The sequence below is a fragment of the Strix aluco genome, chromosome 24, assembly GCF_031877795.1.
Source record: "Strix aluco isolate bStrAlu1 chromosome 24, bStrAlu1.hap1, whole genome shotgun sequence".
Taxonomy (NCBI): Eukaryota; Metazoa; Chordata; class Aves; order Strigiformes; family Strigidae; genus Strix; species Strix aluco.
The window spans coordinates 7,607,507-7,625,841 of record NC_133954.1 but is presented as its reverse complement, the minus strand read 5'-3'; the positions used below and the strand labels follow the sequence as shown (position 1 = coordinate 7,625,841).

Genomic DNA, 18,335 nt, shown 5'->3' with positions numbered 1-18,335 from the left:
GCCCAGAGAGATTATGCAGCCTCTATCGGAGGTTTTCAAGGCCTGATTAAATCCCTGAGCAACCTTGGCAGATCTCATAGGTGATCCTGCTTTGAGCAGGTTGGACCAGGTGACGTCTTGAGTCCCTTCCAACACAAATCATCCTGTGATCCTAAGATCTCGTTTACATGTGGGTCTTCTCCTCTAATTTGTAATGGTTTGCAACCAGGGGAAGCAAAATTTTCATTGTTAGTAGTCCTTAATTAGTTAAATGTTTGTAGAGAAGCTTATCCAGAGCTAGCCTGCCTTTCCTGCCAGCTTCAGTCTCACGTTATAGTGAATGAATACAATTACACACAAAGCACCCCAATAACCAAATGAGGCAGGTTGCATAATACATACCACAGCTACACTTATTTAAATGAAAGATGCAAAGTCTTTTTCCCTTATATTTCATTGTCTCAGATGAAAAATGCTGCTTCTCATAGCACAATTGGTCCTGTACACTGGGCTGCCACGTTTGTCCACTACTGACTCAGAGAATATTGCCTGTTTTATTGCTAACATTTTCTGCAGTGTCCTGGGTTTTCCTGGCAAGTATCTCATCCAAGTCATGACCAATTCTTGGACCCTGCTTCATTCCTTCATTTCACAAACTGCTGCCCATGGTGACAAAACAGCAGGTAATGCTGCATTGTAATGAAGAAATGCCATAAAACTGCCTCTTGGGAAGTACAGAATTGGTATTAGCATTCCTAGTCTGGCTACACATTTCTCCTAGAAACTCATTTTCATACCCTGTCCATTATTCTGGATTTTGTATTCCCAATATAAACTGTGGATTTTCACTGATGTGTTTATCCTCTTTAGTTGAAGTACAAAAGGAAATTACAGCACCAGTTTTAGAAAAAACAAAGAGATTCTCCCTTATAGCTCGTAGGCTGCGGACTCTATACAAGGGTTTTCTAGATAGAACAAACAGAAATGTCTCCTTTAATTCAACGCTGGCCATGTCTCGCTTAGGAGTAGGGAGGTCAACCTCTTTTACAGTTCATGACGTTCTCCTGCTCAAAATTCTCTTGTTCCCAGGAAGTGGAAAATTAAATTGGGTATCTGTGAAAATGAAGATCGAATTTCACCTCTCCTCCATATGATAAAGTTATTTAGGGTCAGTTCTACCCTCCTCGGTGGCGGATAGAAGTGAAATATTGCCACTTATTCTTCACAATCCCTATCACCTTCTGTCTTTAATACAATTCTGTAATAAAATTACAGGACAATTCCTAGGTGCAGGTACTGCTCAAACCTTGAAAACTTGCCTGGGGATATGCTGATGTGTGTGTGTTTTGACACTACTGTGCATGTGAGAGTACCAAATTCTCAAATGCGTTCACTTTGGGTATAATTCTCAGTATCGTCTGAATGATAAAAGACAGGTGGTTTTTTCTGCATGAAAAGAACCAGTAAATGGTAATGTACATATAGGTTTGGAGGTGTTACTTTTGTGCATATGTAAGTTTGATTTTTATGTGAAGCTGATTAAACTGATGTCTGTGAAAGAGTTGTGTGCAAGAATTTTAAATAGCTCCTGCTTTTTAATATTCACTTCCTCTTTAGTTTTAATTATTTTGTTCCTACGTTTTCCCTTTCAATTTACTAAAAATCTAGAAATGTAATTAGAGAGAGGCTGAACTCAGAAAAAGCTGCCAGCATTTCTACATCATGATTAAATATATCAGCCATCCCTTTAGTGAGAGACTGAAAAACAGGATTCTCATAATTATCTCCCTGTTATCCAGGAAAGAATCTGCAACACGTACGGATACAGAGTTATTGAAAATGCAGCACTAATTAAAATCTCATATAGGCGCCTGATGATCAGGAGAGTATGAAAACACAGTTATTTAATTATTTCCTGTATTTGCTATCTTTGTTACAAAAACAAACAAAACCCTTCTAAACAAAACCCATCTCCAATCACTGGGGAGACTTAATGAGGCTTTTATAGACGCAACAGTCACACAGACATTGAAGTTGCTTGATTCACCTCTCCTTACACCAGTGAGACATCTATATAACTCATTTTCCATATGTAACACAAAAGGAATGCTGTGGTATATTCACAAACAGTAATGGAATCATTCCTTGGCTTGAGGATATGGTTAACTCTTTATTTTAGATTTAAGACATAAAAAGAATCTTGATATTATAGGCTTTTATGGTTTCATTGTGAAATAGTAATATTTGTGTTATAGCCAATTAAAAATCTAGTATCTAATATGTTATCATTCCAGTCTGACTTCTGCCAGGGCATCTCCATCTTGAAAATGTCATGCTCTCACCTAGCCCAGCACAAAGCCTACGTTATTATTTCTCTTGTCAAAGGAGTCTAAGCTTTGGCACTAGCAGAGCACGCTAGAGGACAGTAAGTGCTGATATGGTTTGTGATGAAAGGAAAAGCTTCTGAGATACTGGCTTCTTTGAACCACGTAAGTCTGAGCATCCTCCAGGGAAAGGAAACTGGTGAGCTTTTTTCGTTTGCATCCCTTTTCCTCAAAATTTAATTTGCAACAGAACACCAAGTACTAAGGTAGATACTGAGTCCAGTATCCTCACTTTTCCTTCACTATAAATTAAGTAATCTTCAGTGTTGCATGGAGTAGGATGGTAAGTTAAATATTACCCATCTTTTAAAACCTTTAAAAGTATAGAGAAGTTAAGCAGCTTAGTCATATTTAAAAAAAAAAAACAAAAAACAACGGACAGATTTGGGAAACTGGTTGCTTCCAGTTTCAGAGCATAAATCCAGAGAGTATAGGAATTAGATGGATTTTACACATCCAGATTCAAAACTATGACTGAAAACAATTATTTTTCAACAGATATATAAAATTACAGGTACTCAAATTTTTCAGGTACTGCCCTTTCTGACCTGAAAGTTCACTGAAGCGTTGCCAGGTTCAGGTTATGCATGTGCTCAGAACTGTCATTGCCTGAGCACTTTGGCAATTAGCTCCTCCCTTCCTCCCTTTGGATCCAGTAGCACCTACGTGTCCCTTGGAGCATGAAGGGGTAAATTCGCTCTAGTACAGCCACCACATACACAACATTAAATTCAGTAGAAACCACAATAACAACCAGCACTTCTGTGAGAAAGTGCCTGCTGGTAGTGGTGGGATAGTCTCCTTTTTCACATACAAACCATTCCCAGGTCTGAGCTTACTGCTAGGCATATTTCTTGTCAGAATTTGCTTTCCTGACTTCAGAACACTGTAAGAAACTTAACTTAGTCATTGTTGTGATTAAAAAGTATTTTTACTTGTGAGAAAACAAACATGGTTTAAAAAATCGTGACCTCCTTTGGAAAAACTCTGACTTGAAGATTTTAATTGCAGGGAATCTGTTCATAGTGCTATTTTTACATGTATTGGAAAAGTACCAAAGCTAATTTTTTAGAAGAGGAAATTATACTTTAAAATGCACTATTGTGAGAAAGTGACTCCCTAATGTCTTTGAGTTGGTGCTTTGTTTCTCGTTAGAAGCATCTCCTGTCTTCCCTGATGAGCCTGCTCTTGTTTTCAGTGCTGGTTTGCTTTAAGATGCTTTTGATCCTGTATTCATTAAAACCTGATCCTGCTGCTTCCCACCAGCCCTAATGGTCTGTGAAATTATTTTCCTTTCTCCAAGACACTGTTAACTCTGCTAGCACCTGCAGAGTGGAGGAGCTCAGAACATTGTCAAAAGTCCTCTGATTTATTCAAACCAGCTTTTCTCCACAAACAAGAATTAATCTTCAATATTATCACAGCAATCTTCCTCGGTGGAGAAGTGGGAACGGACTGCAACAGCATCTGAAGGTTTTTATCACTCCTGTTTTCCCCTTCTACAGGTACAGAGAGATAATTGGACAAAAGACTTGAAAATTGAGGGTAAGATTCACTCTGTATAACAGAGTATGGAAGGATGAATGAGCATAAAGGGCTCAAACAGCTGCAAAAATAATAAAAAAAAGAGGAAGTAAATCAAGTAAGAAAAAAGTAGGGAACAACAATGAAGAGAAGTGATGTAGTAAAAAAAAAAACAACATAAAAATGCATTTTCAGTCTGGACCTCGCAGGGAATAACAGTTAAGGGAAAAGCAGGGTTTTTAACATATCCACAAACTAATAATTTTTCAATTGCTCAGCATCAGGATTTATAACTAGATGACAGTTTAGTCTTATTCTATTTTTTAATGCTGGTGGAAAAGAGGAGAGCTCTCTAAACTTTCAACACAATGATGAAGATTAATATTAGCTGTCAATATGTACTTTATTGCATAAATTTTAGCAAGTATTATGACTTAAATATTGCTACTCTAGAACATTCTTACAGAACTGAACTGCTTAATGTAGAGCTAATCAGTCCTTTGTTTTTGCCTTCTCATTAGCAATGTCCTGGCATTAAGTTACTGCAACCAAAATGGCAGTAATGAGTATTCAGATGTTTAATTTCATTTGAAGATGCACTCAGTTATTGCGTAGAAAATTGTTTTCTAGAACAGTGATTTCAAAACCAAGCGTTCAGGAGTCATGAGGACCAACAAAAAGTAAGGTTGTCCATGCAATATTTTGGTCCTATTGTAGAGAGCTGTATGCTGTAGTCTTTAATTGCACGATCCCATTATCTTTAACCTGATTTCCTAGAGACAAAGCTTATGTTGTCGATGTTGCTATCCTCCTGCCCTCAGTAACTTCTAATTCAGCAGCATTTTCCAACCGAATTAAAAAAAAGGAGTCACAAAGTTCATTGTGTTCTACCACATTCCGTTAAAGTAGGGGTTGCCCGGAGAAAAGGGACCTCCCCAAGTGCTCAAAGACATTACACTCCAGTTTCATAAACGCATCCGCATGGGGGAGAAACTCTGTGAATATGCTGTGGAGAAAGCTGACATGGGAACCACAATCAGCCACAACCCTCAAATCTGGAGGAAACCAGGCACTGCTCATTCCAGCACTTACAGAACCTTTTTGCACTGGACTGTGCTGTCCCTTTCTGTGACTGGGTAAGTTTATACATGATTAAATGTAGAAATGTTAGATAAAAAATAAAATTAAATGTTGCCTCCTGTATCGGTTCGCAAGCTTTATGTAACTCACACTTCCTAAAGTATTTACTGACTGCAAAAATAATGGGCATTTCCTCAATTATCAGATAATAGTGTCTTGCTGCTTAGAAATATCAATGAAGCCATCTTAACTGGTACCCTGTGATTTTAAGTGATAATACGCTTCACGGGTATTATATACATCTGTATTAGACAAGAGGGGAAAAGAAAATCTTAGAATTTATCAAACCAGGGAAAATAAAGCTTATGTCAAAACTACGCACTAATTTAAAGTGCCCAACTTGATATATCCCAGGCCTCATTATTTAGAGAAGTTGGTAATTCAGATGTATTTAGTGTGTTCAGATCCAGGTTTTACATCTCCCCAGGGGTGGCTGTGAACACTCCCTTTCTGCAGATCTAGTCTAGCTGTTCATACAAAAATAAAAAACTTAGCAATCATTGAACCACTTTGGGTTATTGGATTGCCACACGGGTCCTAAGGCAGGGGCAGAACCTGCTAATCCAAACTGGTGGTGTTTCTTAATCCCAAAACAAGGATTTTGGTTTTTCCTGCCACATTCACTGTAAAACTAATTAACAAATTATAGCCTATCACGTTCAATGAATGAGATCTCTTAAGACCTTGGGAGAACGTGACGCTGTAATTCTGAGAATAAACTAAATCAGAGCAGGCAGCAAATTTGTCTGGAAAGCAGCCTCAGCTCCTCAAAGCTGATAAGGAATAAGAGAGGCAGCCTTTGCCTGGAAAACCATTTGCATTGTTCTGAGAAGTGATTTTTAGAAGTTTAGCTAATGAATGTCAGGCAGTCATGCTGCCAGAGGACACAAATTCAACGCTACTTTTTCCACTCCCTCAGAAACTGGAGACAATGATCCCTACTGTTTTGAGTGTACTTGAGAGGGTTGAGATTTTTATTGCCTTGTAATGTTTAATTTTAGGTGGGAAATTGTCCTTTGGAGGACAGTTCTCTGCTATCAGTGGGAAGAGGCCATTACAGATGGGCCTAGTATGCCCTCTGCTCATGTTCCAGGGCTGCTGCAAGATTCCTTAGTGTCTTTAAACTGGCTGTTATAAAGGGGAAATTGCAACAACATTTGATTAAAGGGTGGGGTGCTGGTCCTGCAAAGCAAATCGCAGTGTACAAGGACCCTTATGGAAATCTGTCCTTGCTGTCCCCAGAATTATGGATGCCTGTTAAAATATTTCATTCCCATTTTCAAGTTTCAGTCAAACAAAAGACTTCGTACTCATTCCAAGCGATGGAAGGTTTCCATGACTGACCTGGCTGGATTTTAACTTTTATGGATTCTTCAGCATCTGGCCTGTGCTAATAGAACCACTCCTGGGAGTGCCTGATGCTGCACGTCCGTGCTGCTCGTGGAGTAACTGAAGACCCGGTAAAGGGCCTGAACCTACTTCCAGGAAAAAAACACACCACCATCCCAGACTCTGGCAGGCTGGTCCTGCATTCTCCTAGCAAAACATCTCTGCTGAATGAGTCAGGATTTCAACGAGTACTGTGTATGAAAACCATGCCGTCTTCTGAACAGTTTTTTTCTTCAACACACGTTAATTGCTGATAAAAACTTCAGAAATAGGCTGTGGGCTTACCAAAGTAGCTGAAATGTGGTGATGAAGAAGGTATGAAAAGCATTCAGGATCCTCTATGTGCATAAATAGACTGAAAGAATGAAAGTGACATTGCAAGCACTGTGGAAAAGCACAGCAAGAGAAAGGAAAAAAAAAAGCCATATGACCATTTTTGCTAATTGAATTCTGAAGCCTTAAATGCAGTCTTCATCTTCATTTTTTCCTTAAAATATTTAAACCAAATACCTCATTCCAGTGTGACACACAACAACAGCTGACTGTCTCCGTTTCAGTCTGAGGCAATTACTGGTTTTGCTGTTCTTTACTTGCATTCCTGTTGCTGCAGATCTATTACTTACGAACTGTAAATGTGAAACTGTTTATTATAGAGGATCTATTTCAAATGCATCTCCCACCCCTATCAGCCTTACAAACTTCCTACTACTAGTCAGCATAAACCTACTACATGCTGAAGTGGGACTCTAAAGCTAGCATGTGTTTTCCCTGATGGGTGCTATTTTGATTCTCATGTGCTTTTCAGTCCATGAAATCTGTTAGGAATTCCTATTTCCTTTGCAAGACTGTGGAAGAGGATAAACTCTGATTTATTTTCTTTTTTATCCTCTGATGCAGAATAATCAGCAACTTTTAACCGAGTGGCACAGCATAAATCCTAGTTATTCTTGAAGAATGACCGTTAGGGTTGGGTTTTTAAGTGGTATCTTCAAGACTGGCAATTCATTGATTTCAGTAACTTCCTTGTCCCTTAAATTGTTGTCATTTGAGTATGAGTCTTTACTATCCTGTGACCAGAAAATTATCAGTGTTACACAATTATATCCACCTCTACAAAATATACACGCACACGGTATCATCTACCTTATTCTATGCGCTCTCTAAACATTTGGGTTTTTTTAAACATCTGCTGATGGAGTTGCAGAAGGAGCTCGTAAAAACAAGGAAGATGAAAGGAAAAGGAACACAGCTGCCAAGTTTTCCCCCCTGCGGATGCCGTGCCTCAGTTAGCTATGAAATAAAACTTCACCTTTCTTAGCTGATACATCAACGAGTTCCTCCTGGAGGGACAACAGGCACAAACACTGCAGCAATGTAATCTGTTTATTCTCATCTCCCTGGAACCTCCAAGAACTGACAAGGTTCCTAGGAGAATTCTGGCAGAAATGTTTTCAAAACTGTCGACTGTGACGCCAGTGGCTGCTGCTGTGCAGGACGCCAGCTGTTTGTGTTACATGAGGACACGAGGACATGCAGGTGTGCACATACTTCTTTATACTGATGCTATTTGTAACGAAGGCTGTTCTGCAGAAGAGATGGGGATTGTCTTAAAGCTTCTAACGACTTCGCTTCTGCTGACGGTCAAAAAGAAACAGAATAAAAATGGAGGAAGACCTTATTTCCACATTATGTTTTTACTGTAAGCACAAAGACTCTAGAAGTACAGTTATATCGCTAATTAAACAGGAGCTGCTTTTTTGGTTGTTTTTCTCCTTTATTTCTTGAAAATGATTGAAATAAGGGTTCCCCCTGCTGGTAACTGGCTGAGTCATAAACGGACTCAGGGTTGGGACTCTGGAGCCAACAAAAAGTAGAAGAAAATGGAATCTCTTCATAACTTCTCAGTCTAACTTTCATGTTTTGCACTTGCAGGGCTTTGTCTAAGGCACTTAATTAACTAATCTCCTGCTCAACTGATATCCCTTCCTCTTCTACTCAGAGAAAGACCAGTCACCTCTGTGAAGGAAGGAGCAAACCACAGGTGTTCCCTTTAGTAACTCCTTGGCAAGTCAACCCAAACTCCAAACATTACCCAGGGGGTGTTCAAAGCACCCACCATCTTGGCTGCGAATGGCGATGTTTTACACTTTACAAAAACTTTTCATTTTGGAAAATATGGCATTATCACAAAATATTGCTTGCTTACAGGCTGGGAAAGACAGATCAAGCACACAGGACTAAAAAGAACAAGGTAGTGGTTTTTATTTAACTAGATTTGCACCCTTTAATAAACTGGAGAATGTCTAGGAAAAAAAACAGACACACAAACTGAGTCATAGCAGAACTGGTGAAGCCCAGTTGGTGGAGAACCTGGGCGCTGTGCTTTAATTCCCTGAAACCTCGAAAATGTTTACAGGTGCACATGCTACCACGGAACACTTCCTTCTTTGAGTAAGCAAAATATAACTTGCCAGCAGTAGTTAAGAATTCCTTTGCACAGCCATACCCTGGGTGTTATGCAGTATCTAGATAAACTAGAGTAAGTTCTGTCAACACTTTGTTGGTTACTAATCTCTTACTTGAAGACAGAAAGCCTTTCCTGACACTTCACCAGAAATTCAAGCATTGCCTCTGAAGACACTTGAGCTGTTTATAAAAAAAAAAGAGAACAAAGCCAAAAAACTATTAAACGAAATTATCCTTCTGCAAAAGATGCCTCGAAGAGGAGCTACCATTTCTAATTGGAAAAAGTAACACAGGAGATGAAAACTTTACTGGATCCTAACCCAGTTCCTTTGGAGTTTACTTGTCTTTATTTAGAGACAGCTGAACTCGAGCAGCAACATACCAAAAGCCACCAGGCAGGCTTCTCAAAATGTGGTAACCAGTCTGTCACTGGGGAGAGTTATTACAGCAATCCTCCCGGCAGCTCCGTGCTGGGGACCTGCTTTGTGGCAGCGTTGTTAAAACTGTCCAAGAAAAGCCAGTGCTGATTTGAAAATAGCTTCTTGAATTGCTTTTGTAGCCTCCTCTGGGATCTCGCAGTACGTGAGGTCTGGAGAGAAGACAGCAAGCTGTCCAAGGAAATCCAAAGGATTCAGACTCAAGGTAGGTACAAAAGCTGCCTTTGTTTTAAGAAATTCGTATTGACTAAGAGTCAGAGGTGCAGCAAGAACCAAGTTGGAGCAATACCAGGAACAGGCTTTAGAGCTAAAGTGGGTCAAGGGAGTCTGCAGCAATCAGGAGAGAGAAAAATCTCCTTTATTTTCTTTCTTCTTGGCAGACTGATCTTTAAATCTGTGCTCTGAATACAGACAAGTTGAAGATATTGGTAAAGACAGATCTTGGCTTAGAAAATAGACCCTGGGAAGCTCCCAGCTTCATTCTTTCTGCTGGTCCTCTAGGCTGCTGCAGTGTGGGCAAGGGGACAGACCTGGGGCTTTGAGCAAGTTCCCTTGAAACTACAGTGGCTTCTTTTTAGTGGTTAAGAAAAGAATTAACAAAGTCTTTGTTTTTTGGTTGTTTTTGTGGGGTTTTTTTTTTGGTTTTGGTGTTTTTTTCTTTAAGACTCAGTAAAGCTACACCTAGACTTGGGGCAAAAGGGGGAGAAGAGTTCAGAAGAGCAGTCTCTGTACACAGAAAAGGCAATTTGGCTTGAGATGCTGTAAATAAAAAGGAGATCACCGATAACAGACTGACAGCACAGCGGAGAAAGGCTGCTGCTATCTCACTCCCGTAGTTTCTGATCATATACTTTCTCAAGAGCTTTAGTCAGTATAGAATTATTGCTAATAAACAATTCTGCTTCTGTGGAATCAAAACAGAGCTATTTCCCTTTTGATTTGTAGCACACTCGCTAGAACAGAGTAGTTTGTAACAGCAATGACTCAAATATTCTTAACAGGCGACATGTTTGAACAGAAATTCCAAGATTATCACAAGGAAGTGGATGGTTGAGGGAGTCAGTGATTTATAATGCATTTTTCAGGTGTTTGTATTTGCACAGTGATGTGGGAGCTGGGTCTATTCCTACATTAGATTACTAATTTAATGGAAGGGAAAACAAGTCTGCAAAACTAATAGAATTGAGAGCTCGCCTAGAATACTTCTGCTGCTTTTGGTAGCTGAGTTTGAGAATTGATTAAGTTTAAGATAGTGCTGAGAGAGAGGAATACAAGTCCTATAAACAGAGAGCAAAGATAGTTTTATGATTAAATCACACAGAAGATAATTCTTATCTCTGCCACAGTGTTCATGAACAAGTCATGAAATTTCTCTGCTCCCTTTTATAAAGTGGAAATAGTATTCATTACCTTAGAGATACTGGGAAGTGTGACTGTCTTCAGGGAAGGCAGAAGATGCCAGTGCATGGTGTTTGTCAGGCAGTAGTTAAGTCACAGGAGCTTTTACTTCAGGCTTCTCTACTGAGAACATGTTTGTTTGCTACTTATCACTTGACCTTTAAGACAATGGAAGTTTGCAAAGAGGTGAAGGTGACAGAGAAAAACCCTTTAATAGCCTCAGGTTTAATTTTGCAATAAACGTGTTGTTTGAGTAGAACTATAGGATAGTAAGATTAATGAAAACCAAATTTGAGGCCAAAAAAGTTGTAAAGAAATGCTGGAGGGGTGGAGGAAGCAGGGGATGGAGAGAGAGAGAGACTTGCAACAGCCGCTCAGGAAAGAGATCAAGATCCCATCTGGAGGGGCAAAAGGCCAAAGCCACAGAACAGATGGAGACCAAGCGACAGCTGGTAGAAACATGCTTTCATGTGTAAAGTTTGCTCTTTGGAGAATTTTGCTCTCCAACTCTGAAGGCATCATTATGGTAATAACTCCTCCCCGTACAACACTGGGGAGCCAGCCTGTGCCCAGGAGCGGGTGTTCGAAGGCTCACCATGATGGTGGTTAATTAACAAGGGCCCTTTCAACGTTTAGAAGCCGTTGTCACACAACCTTGGCATGGTTTTAGCAGCAGAGGGTCCCCTTCCTTCATTAGCGGAGGGGATGAAAAGAATTCATTGGGGCCCCACTGGTTAAACAGGTTTCCTGTAAACTTTGACATATGCCAAGAGTTGCTTCTGGTTTAGAAGGGCTGGGATGAAGGATGTGACACATCTCGGTGGTCACACACATGACCTTAACGGCACAACGTCCAACTGGCTGCTCCACCAACCCAGTTCTGGAAAAACCATACGAGCAGTCAGAAGAGAGGGTGGTCTTCAACACCGGCCTTTAATCCAGGGATCTTTCCAGGCCACACCAAAGAACTAACATAATTCTACGACTAGTCCTCTCCTTGGAGAGAAGTGTGCCATTTCTCCCCAAGATCAGCCAGCAATACTGAAATTAATGTTCTGGAAAAGTGGCCATTGTCTCTTTTTCTTTAATAAAGATATGAAGGTTTTTTTCCTGTTAAGGCAAGAATTTCATCCTGCTGCTAGGATCTAGTAATGCAGCTTTGATTACAGAAAAAAAAAAAAGCTTAATTACAGTTAAAACTAAAGTATTACACTTTTAAGACAATTTAGAAATAAAAAACTAAAACAAAAAAAATCCAGACACTCCCCTTCTGATTACCTATCCTGAGTCCAGTTTCATAACAGATTTTGAGGTACAAGACAATAAATTAAAAGTTCATTCCAACTGCAGAGATCAACCATTTCCTCAATGCGATGTCTTCTTTACTCCCTTCCCAAATTTGGCATCGAGTCCAAGGCCTGCAAAGAGATAAAATAATCCATGTGCACAGAAAATTTCTTCATGTTCTTTCTACAAACATAAAACAAGGAACTTTGTGAAAAATCAGCTTAACAGCACCGATTTATTAACGGTCACTCAGAGGCAGCGACGTAACCAGTGTGGGGGGAAAGGAGCACATAGATCTGGTAGAAGTCACCTTCCCCTTTTCCGTGCTGGTGAGGTACTAACATGCTCTTCCAACGAGTATTCTAATGAAATTAGATTTTTTTCTTGACCAGCATCTTTTATCAGCTCTCCTTTTGTTAACAGGGGCCAGGCCTCAGGTGTTTCGCTTCCCAGACTTACCCAAGAACACCAGGACTGTCCCCACCCACTGCATGGTACTGATGGGGTTGGCAAACAGAATGACGGACGCTAAAATGGTGAAGAACTTGCGGGTTGTGGTGATGATGGAGCAAGTCAGAGGTCCGAAGTATACCACAGTCATGAAAATAAAACTCTGTAAAAACCAAACAAGACACCTTTCGTCACTCTGACTGAAAAAAAGTACAACACGGGTCATATTTTCAGGTGAAAAGCCATCAAGCCAGAGCTGAAAGAATCTTACTTCAAATCTGGATTATTTACATACAAACTTAAACCAGTTTTACCCCAAAGGCAGCCTGTACAGAAAGCAAGGAACAGCCAAAGCGACGGAAAGCGAAGCAGCCTCACTCTGCTGGGCAAACACATCCCAGGAAGGCTGCACGACAAGGGAGGTGTATTTGGCCCCTCACTCCCAAAAGGCCATTGAATGACTCGAGTGTGTCCAGAGAAGGGCAACGGAGCTGGTGCAGGGTCTGGAGCACAGGTCTGATGGGGAGCGGCTGAGGGAACTGGGGGGGTTTAGTCTGGAGAAGAGGAGGCTGAGGGGAGACCTCCTGGCCCTCTCCAACTCCCTGAAAGGAGGGTGCAGAGAGGGGGGAGGAGTCTCTTGAGCCAAGGAACCAGCGGCAGGACAAGAGGGAATGGCCTCAAGCTGCGCCAGGGCAGGGTCAGGCTGGCTCTTAGGAAGGATTTCTTTGCAAAGGGGTTGTTGGGCGTTGGAATGGGCTGCCCAGGGCAGGGGGGGAGTCCCCATCCCTGGAGGGGTTGAAGAGTCGGGTTGAGCCAGCGCTGAGGGATCTGGTGGAGTTGGGAACGGTCAGGGTGAGGTTCATGGTTGGACTGGAGGAGCTTCAAGGGCTTTTCCAACCCAGATGATTCTGGGATTCTGTATTTACCTGACCCAGCGCGCTCGTCAGGCCAAACAGCAGGATGTTGTAAATGATGCTGGGGTAGCGTTCCGTAAAACTCAAGAACTCCCAGAGCTCTCCAGTGAACAGTATCCCTGGAAGAAAGATCAAGATAAAAAGCCTGAATTACAAGCCCAGAGGCAGCCTGAGCAGCCACTGCCTATGTAGTATAATTTCAGTTTACCATGCCTGGAGTGTCCAGCTCTGGGGACACCAACAGCAGAAGGACACGGACCTGCTCAAGCGGGGCCAGAGGAGGCCACGAAGATGCTCGGGGGGCTGGAGCACCCCCCTGTGAGGACAGGCTGAGAAAGTTGGGGGGTTCAGCTGGAGAAGAGAAGGCTCCGGGGAGACCTTAGAGCGGCCTCCCAGGGCTTAAAGGGGCTACAGGAAAGTGGGGAGGGACTCTTGATCGGGGGGTGTAGGGATAGGACGAGGGGTACCGGTTTTAAACTGACAGAGGGGAGATTTAGATTAGATCTAAGGAAGAAATTCTTCCCTGTGAGGGTGATGAGGCCCTGGCACAGGTCGCCCAGAGAAGCTGTGGCTTCCCCCTCCCTGGAAGGGTTCAAGGCCAGGTTGGGCGGGGCTTTGGGCAACCTGGGCTAGTGGAAGGTGTCCCTGCCCTGGGCAGGGGGTTGGAACTTTAAGGTCCCTTCCAACCCAACCCATCCTGTGATTCATAACTCAACAGGAGCTACTAAAAGCAAAGACTCCATCCTACACAGTGGAAAACAAAGAGAACAGGAGAAAAAGTGATCACCTTCCTAGTTAATTAATGAAGGAAGCAATCATTAACTGCAGATCCAATTCTGACAAAACAGTCCCTAGCAATTAATTAGAAGTGCTACTCCCTAATTGGCACAGAAAGCTTCATGTTTGCTCCCGGCAGAGGAGAGCCTTCGGGCCGGAGCCTGAGCCAGCCCGTGGGTTTGGGCAGCCACGTTGTGCGTGGAGCGGTGTCCTCTAGTGGGCACCGGGAGAGCTACACCGAGCAACGCCAACTCCTCACACACAACCGACAAGAAAAAAACAACCCAAACTATAAAGCTATTGGCAAAAAGTGTTCTGGGCCCGGTTTTCACAGAATTATCTCAGTTGGAAAAGACCCTGAAGCTCCTCCAGCCCCACCATGAACCTCACCCTGACCGTTCCCAACTCCACCAGATCCCTCAGCGCTGGCTCAACCCGACTCTTCAACCCCTCCAGGGATGGGGACTCCCCCCCTGCCCTGGGCAGCCCATTCCAACGCCCAACAGCCCCTTCTGCAAAGAAATCCTTCCTAAGAGCCAGCCTGACCCTGCCCTGGCGCAGCTTGAGGCCATTCCCTCTTGGCCTGCCGCTGGTTCCTTGGCTCAAGAGACTCATCCCCCCTCTCTGCACCCTCCTTTCAGGGAGTTGCAGAGGGCCAGGAGGTCTCCCCTCAGCCTCCTCTTCTCCAGACTAAACCCCCCCAGTTCCCTCAGCCGCTCCCCATCAGACCTGTGCTCCAGACCCTGCACCAGCTCCGTTGCCCTTCTCTGGACACGCTCGAGTCATTCAATGGCCTTTTTGGGGTGAGGGGCCCAAAACTGAACCCACTCATCGAGGGGCGGCCTCACCAGTGCCGAGCACAGGGGTCAGATCCCTCCCCTGTCCCTGCTGGCCACGCTATTGCTGATACAAGCCAGGATATCATTGGCCTTCTTGGCCACCCGGGCACACTGCTGGCTCCTGTTCAGCCGGCTATCGATCAACCCCCCCAGGTCCCTCTCCGACTGGCAGGACACAACGTCTCTCCCCGCGGGGTGTCCCGGGGCAGTCTCTGGGCGCGGTGGCTGTGGGTTTTGCGGGGAGGGGGGGGTGTGTGGGGGGTGTGACGGGTTTCCTTACCAGCCCCCAGGAACAAGGTGGACCAGAGATTAACGTTCAGCATCATGTGATTGGAGCCTGTCTGGTAGTGAGCTCTCATGTGGTCCTGAGAGACACCAGTCAGCCCGTCCAAGGTCAGCGACAGCAGCTAAGAAAAGAGACAGAGATAAGAGACAGCCAAGAAAACCTGCACTCTTCACTTCTTCTCTGTGGGGAAGATCTTGAGCATTCTCCCCCCTTTTTTTACACCCCAATCACCTATTAAACACAATTAGACGGCCTCAAAACATACACTAAGAGCAGTGCATGTGCACTCACACGCTCTCATACCACAGCTTACGAGCACACCCCTCAAACCCGGCTGCCCTCTTGCGCAAGCGCTTCCACACCAGCTTTAGGGGACGCTTGAGGGTCAAAGGACGCGGCCTTCTCGGTGTCGGAACCGCCCGTTCCTCCTCGCCCCCGCCGGGTGATGCGTGCGCGGGCAGCGCTCACCAGCAGCAGCTCTCCGTAGCCAAAGACGTGGTCGTCGCTCCCAGCCCCCTTCTTCGGTTTGTAGAGAAACAGAGCCACGCCTGCGACTATCAAGAGGACGCAGAGATACTTGGCCGGTGGGTACTTCTTCCGCAGCAAAGTCACGCCTAAAAGCATGACTGTAAAGAAGCAACATCAGCAAACCGCTCCCAAAACCCTCTCAGGGGATTTTCACTTGGCCCAACAGAACAAAACACCACGTGTTCTTCCCGCGGCAAAGGTGCCGTTTTGACAACTGAGATCCTCGTTGAGGACACGAGAAATCCACGCAAACGAACAAGAAGAAACGTAAAATTTGCTCACCTGGAATGGGCTTACAAGATTTGCCGAGGACCTGTAAAAGAAAAACTGTGTTAACTCCCTGCGTATAATCACCTGCCTCCAACCAGAGCGAGGCGGCCGCAGGAGGGTGATCGTACGGGTCAGAGCACCCTGACACACCCCTCCAATAAAACACAGCAGGTGCTTCACAAAAAGAAGGCAAAAAACCCCAGCACTGGGCAACTGCTAAAATTAACAGTGAAGGCTTCAGAATCATCTCAAGGCCTCCAACATTAGCACCAACTCCCAATTAGAAAATTCCCCTGATTTCTAGAGATTGCTATTCCCTTTCTGGAACTGTTTGAGCTCTCTTAACCCTCCCCTGTGCTGACTGAAACCCACTGACACGGCCCCACGACAGCAGCTACAAAAAAAACCAAGTGTCAAAATCGCAGTTTCTCTCCACGTCGTTTCTTCCGCAGCATTGACTTCCTCAGCACAGTGCCCGTTTTTGGGGCACCCCCAGCGTTAGGGGGTACGGTAACGCTGCCTCCCCCTCGCCCCACTCCACCTGAGTCGGGTAGCTGACGAACTGCAGAGCCGAGTTGCTGGAAACCATCGCGCCCAGGTAGGAGAGTGAGCAGGCGGCGTACAGCCAGCTCCGGGTGCGATCCGCTTTGACAGCATCGAAAAAATGGATCACTGGAAGGCAAACAGAGAAGACGAAGGTCAGGAGAGCTGCGAACAGCCGCTGCCAGCGTGAAGCACCTTCGGGATGTCACCAGAGGCACGAGGGACAATCGACTGCACCTCAATTTGTGAGGCCGCCTCTCGATGAGTGGGTTCAGTTTTGGGCCCCTCACCCCAAAAAGGCCATTGAATGACTCGAGCGTGTCCAGAGAAGGGCAACGGAGCTGGTGCAGGGTCTGGAGCACAGGTCTGATGGGGAGCGGCTGAGGGAACTGGGGGGGTTTAGTCTGGAGAAGAGGAGGCTGAGGGGAGACCTCCTGGCCCTCTCCAACTCCCTGAAAGGAGGGTGCAGAGAGTGGGGAGGAGTCTCTTGAGCCAAGGAACCAGCGGCAGGACAAGAGGGAATGGCCTCAAGCTGCGCCAGGGCAGGGTCAGACTGGCTCTTAGGAAGGATTTCTTTGCAGAAGGGGCTGTTGGGCGTTGGAATGGGCTGCCCAGGGCAGGGGGGGAGTCCCCATCCCTGGAGGGGTTGAAGAGTCGGGTTGAGCCAGCGCTGAGGGATCTGGTGGAGTTGGGAACGGTCAGGGTGAGGTTCATGGTGGGGCTGGAGGAGCTTCAAGGGCTTTTCCAACCCAGATGATTCTGCGATGGTGACGCTCCGCCGTGAGGATGGCGGCAACTGACCCCTCTGAGGGCTAAATCGCCCCGACCCGCCGCATTCCCCGGGCAGGGGGACCCCCGGGCGCCCCGGCAGCTCCCCGAGACCCGACTCACAGAGCTTGGCGAAGGCGGCGTTGATCACGCACTGGATGAACACCAGGGTCAGGGCGTACTTGAACTTCTCCTGCTTGGCGCCTTCCCCGTACCGTCCCCGCGTGCTGCAAGAACGGGACACGCTGACATCAGCGGCGGGGCCCGGCCTGGAGCAGCAGCCCCTGGGCGCGCTGAAGCACCGGGCGGGCCCCAACCCGGGGAAGGCTCCTCCGGGCCGTGACCGCGCCGGGGCCCGCAGCGAGAGCGGCCACCCGCTCCCCCCGCCCCGTCCCCCCGTCGCCGGGGCGGCGCTCACATGCTCTCCTGCAGGATGCCGTAGTAGAAGTAGCAGGCAAAGACGCCGAGGAAGCAGACGGGCAGGCGGAGCCGCTCGGGCAGTGCCGCGCCGTTCGCGCTCGCTCCCATGGCGGCGGCGCGGCCGCTCAGCACCGGGGCCACGTCCAGCACCGCATCCCGCAGCGCGGCCGGCGGCGGAGCGGGCGGCCTCATACGCCCCGGCCTGCGCCCGCCCGCCGCTCAGGGCCCGCCAGGCCCGCCCTCCGCGCCGCCGGAGCCGCCGCGGGGCGGGTTCTCCGCCCCGCGGCGGCTCCGGCAGCGCGGCGGGCAGGAGAGGCACACCGAGACCTCCCGGGGACACACCGGGGCCGTCCCCGCCGCGGTTCGGCCGCGGTCACAGCCGCGGAGCGCCCCTCGGATCAGGCAGCGCGCAGGGCAGGCCCAGCCTAGGGACCTTCGCTGCGCACGGCCATTGCGGTGACGTAACCCGATGTGGAGGGCGGTGATTGGCTGCACGGCCGTGGGCGGAGCTAACGGGCGGTACTTGGTTGGCGTTC

General features: G+C 45.9%; 1 protein-coding gene and 1 long non-coding RNA gene across 2 annotated transcripts; one reads left to right on the top strand and one right to left on the bottom strand.

Moving 5' to 3' along the window:
- The first annotated feature begins 560 nt into the window (after positions 1 to 560).
- LOC141934062 (uncharacterized) lies at positions 561 to 8,509 on the top strand. Its single transcript, XR_012626275.1, has 3 exons — positions 561 to 662; positions 2,274 to 5,023; positions 6,312 to 8,509. It is a non-coding gene; the product is annotated as an uncharacterized LOC141934062 (long non-coding RNA).
- Positions 8,510 to 8,654: 145 nt separating this feature from the next.
- SLC35B1 (solute carrier family 35 member B1) lies at positions 8,655 to 18,018 on the bottom strand. Its single transcript, XM_074849287.1, has 9 exons — positions 17,798 to 18,018; positions 17,503 to 17,606; positions 16,610 to 16,740; positions 16,081 to 16,111; positions 15,739 to 15,896; positions 15,265 to 15,391; positions 13,381 to 13,487; positions 12,464 to 12,617; positions 8,655 to 12,135 (listed from the first exon to the last, which is right to left on the bottom strand). Exons 1-9 carry the CDS (start codon positions 17,989 to 17,991, stop codon positions 12,083 to 12,085), a joined length of 1,059 nt encoding a protein of 352 aa, XP_074705388.1. The 5' UTR covers positions 17,992 to 18,018; the 3' UTR covers positions 8,655 to 12,082.
- Positions 18,019 to 18,335: the final 317 nt, after the last annotated feature.

Bases quoted from the DNA above. Each gene is read 5' to 3' on its own strand.
- SLC35B1 (XM_074849287.1), bottom strand. From the start codon at position 17,991: ATGAGGCCGCCCGCTCCGCCGCCGGCCGCGCTGCGGGATGCGGTGCTG. The intron at 17,607-17,797 runs GTGAGCGCCGCC...CCGTTCTTGCAG, and splicing joins GGCATCCTGCAGGAGAGCAT to CACGCGGGGACGGTACGGGG. The intron at 16,741-17,502 runs GTGAGTCGGGTC...TTTGCCTTCCAG, and splicing joins CGCCGCCTTCGCCAAGCTCT to TGATCCATTTTTTCGATGCT.